This window comes from Pteropus vampyrus, unplaced genomic scaffold (assembly GCF_000151845.1).
Source record: "Pteropus vampyrus isolate Shadow unplaced genomic scaffold, Pvam_2.0 Scaffold157, whole genome shotgun sequence".
In the NCBI taxonomy this organism is placed as follows: Eukaryota; Metazoa; Chordata; class Mammalia; order Chiroptera; family Pteropodidae; genus Pteropus; species Pteropus vampyrus.
In genome coordinates, this window is record NW_011888938.1 from 1,164,376 (window position 1) to 1,166,907 (window position 2,532).

The 2,532-nt window shown below is 67.5% G+C and overlaps 1 protein-coding gene across 1 annotated transcript in view; it reads left to right on the top strand.

Moving 5' to 3' along the window:
- LOC111745540 (72 kDa inositol polyphosphate 5-phosphatase-like) overlaps positions 1–2,526 on the top strand; it is a 6,614-nt gene extending 4,088 nt beyond the window's left edge. The window contains exons 3-4 of the mRNA XM_023536462.1: positions 7–599; positions 1,766–2,526. Of these exons, the coding sequence (XP_023392230.1) occupies positions 7–599; positions 1,766–2,072 (900 nt within the window). The 3' untranslated portion in view covers positions 2,073–2,526. The remainder of the gene's footprint in view (positions 1–6; positions 600–1,765) is intronic.
- The last annotated feature ends 6 nt before the right edge of the window (positions 2,527–2,532 follow it).

Genomic DNA, 2,532 nt, shown 5'->3' on the forward strand with positions numbered 1-2,532 from the left:
CCAAAGCCACCGGCCAGGCCCAAGCTGGAGCGGGCACTGTCCCTGGACGAGAAGGGCTGGAGGAGGCGGCGTCTTCAAACCAGTCACGAGGACCTGGAAGCCCGCAGTGGCGCCAGCCCCTCGGGGGGGTCCTTGCCGGACCAGACCCCTGGGCCCCCTGTGCACACTTGCTCCCTGCCCGGCCTGAGCACTTCCTTGCAGGAGATCCCCATGACCCGCAGGGCCCCGGGGTGTGCCCGCGGGAGCCCCACCTCCTGGGGCAACTGTATCTCCGGAATGGTCAGCAGCTCCCCGGACCTCCTGCCCCGGAGCGGAGCCTCGGCTGGGGGCACCCCCAGGCTGGCCGACGTGCTTCCCTCACGCCCGCCGCCCGCCATCGACTGGAACACCACCTCCGACTCCCTGCGGACGACACACAGGGTGGACGCGGATCACGCCGACTACAAGCTCCGCCTGCAGACCAGACTGTTCGGGGCCCACAGTGGCCTGGGCCCCGGACGACCCCCGAGCCCCCTGGCCTGTGACGACTGTTCCCTGCGCTCTGCCAAGTCCTCCTTCAGCCTCCTGGCGCCCATCCGCGCCAAGGACGTCCGGAGCAGGTAGAGCCTCCTGGGGGCGGGTGACATTGTGACCTTGACTTTAGGGCTCAGGAGCAAGCTCCACAGGACCGCGTGACGGTGTTCTCCTGAGGTGGAGGCTAACGTAGCTTTCGGCAGTCACCTTCTCCTGGCCCCCCCACGGAGGGACGCCCCTTCCAGAATCTGTCCTCTGGGGATGCCTGGGGACAGGCGGTGTGGCTGCGAGGCGTCCTCCGCACACAGCGGTAGCTCATTCATCCATCCTGCCCTGTGCGGCCTGCCTTGCCGGGGCGTGCGGGCCCCCGCGCTGGACCGCCGAGCTGTGCTTCTACCTGGCCGCGTTCTGAGGCCACGTGTCTGGGTGGCCCCGGTGGGCGCCCGCGGAGCGCGGAGGTGAGGGGGATGCGCTGTGCACACGCCTGCCCCGTAGCCGGGGGCGGGGGCCCTCAGGGACCACGGCCGAGCCACGTGGGGGAGAGTTCTCGGGGCGCACTCACGGCGCAGAGGGACAGCAGCCGCGGTCCAGGCCTGATCGCTTGCGGCAGGGCCCCCCGTTTCTGGTGTTCTGAGACTGTCTGCTGGGCACCCCACCAGTGTGACCTCCTGCTCTGCCCCGAGCCCATGGGCAGGGATGGCTCATGTCGCGGGGGCTTGGTTTCCGGGGCTCGTGGGGCTCTCATAATCCACAGTGACGTTTGTGTAGCTTGCAGAGAACCGGGGTGCTGCCCATCTTACCTTCTGCTCATGGCTCCCAAACGCTGCTGCCTCATAGCTCCCAAGGCCACAGCCACCAAGTCACTAGACTGGGGCCCCAGAGACTTCTGAGCTGCCTGTCCAGACCTGCAGCCTCTTCTCCTAGGCCTGGGCTGGTCCTAGGGGCCGGGCCTTGGGTCCCTTTGAAGTGCCCAGTCTGAACCTCAGAAAACTGTCCTGTCCCCGCCCCTCCTCCCACAGTCCCGTCCCCTGTCCCCACCTCTCCCACAGTCCTGTCCCCTGTCCCCACCTCTCTCACAGTCCTGTCGGGCTCCTGCTTCTCTCCACCTGGCACGTGCCACGCAGCCTTCCAGGGCTGGGTGGCTTGTCTGAAGCACACACTGGGCCGGGCCCTGACTTGGGCCGGAGAGGCACACCCCTGCGGCTGGCCCGTCCCTGGGTTTATCCCCTCAGACCCTGACTCCTCCCCACAGGAGCTACCTGGAGGGGAGCCTCCTGGCAAGCGGGGCGCTGATGGGTGCGGACGAGCTGGCCCGGTACTTCCCAGACCGGAGCGTGGCCCTCTTCGTGGCCACCTGGAACATGCAGGGCCAGAAGGTGAGGGGGGCCCCCTTGGGAAGAGGCCGGGGTTCCCGTCAGTCATTTCCAGGGCCCCCGAGTGGCATGCACGGCCCGCCTGGCCCCACCCAGTCCCTGGGGCCCCCAGAGGCCTCCTGCCGGAACCCCCCACTCCCGCTGTCAGGGCCCAGCCACAAAATGTTCTGTTCCTCAGACGCTTGATGGTTTGGAGCAATTTCGGGCCAATAGTGAATTCGAGAGGAAGGCACAGTGCTTCCCCGCGCCCCCCGCAGCCTCCCCACCTGGACACCCCCACAGCTGGTGAAGCGTTAGTGGCTCACCATCACCCAGAGCCCCTTGTTCACCTGGGGGTCACTCCCATAGGTCCCTGGGACCTGACGAACGCATGCGTGGCACGTCAGTGGCTGGACAGTGGCAGGCACCACTGTCCCTGTCTGTCTCCCACCAGCTAGGGATCCACCCCGTGGTCCCCCTGCCCTTGCCTGGGGTCCTGCCTCTGAGCTGGGGGTGCCCAGGGAATCTGTTGAGACAAGCAGGAAACCACAGGCATGAGGGCTGCTTTGTGTCCCGAGCGCCACAATGACCCAGAGCTGACTTCTGGGCATTTGCTTCTGCGGAAGCCCATTGGCCGCTGTCCCCGCCGGCCACTGCCCCCGCCGGC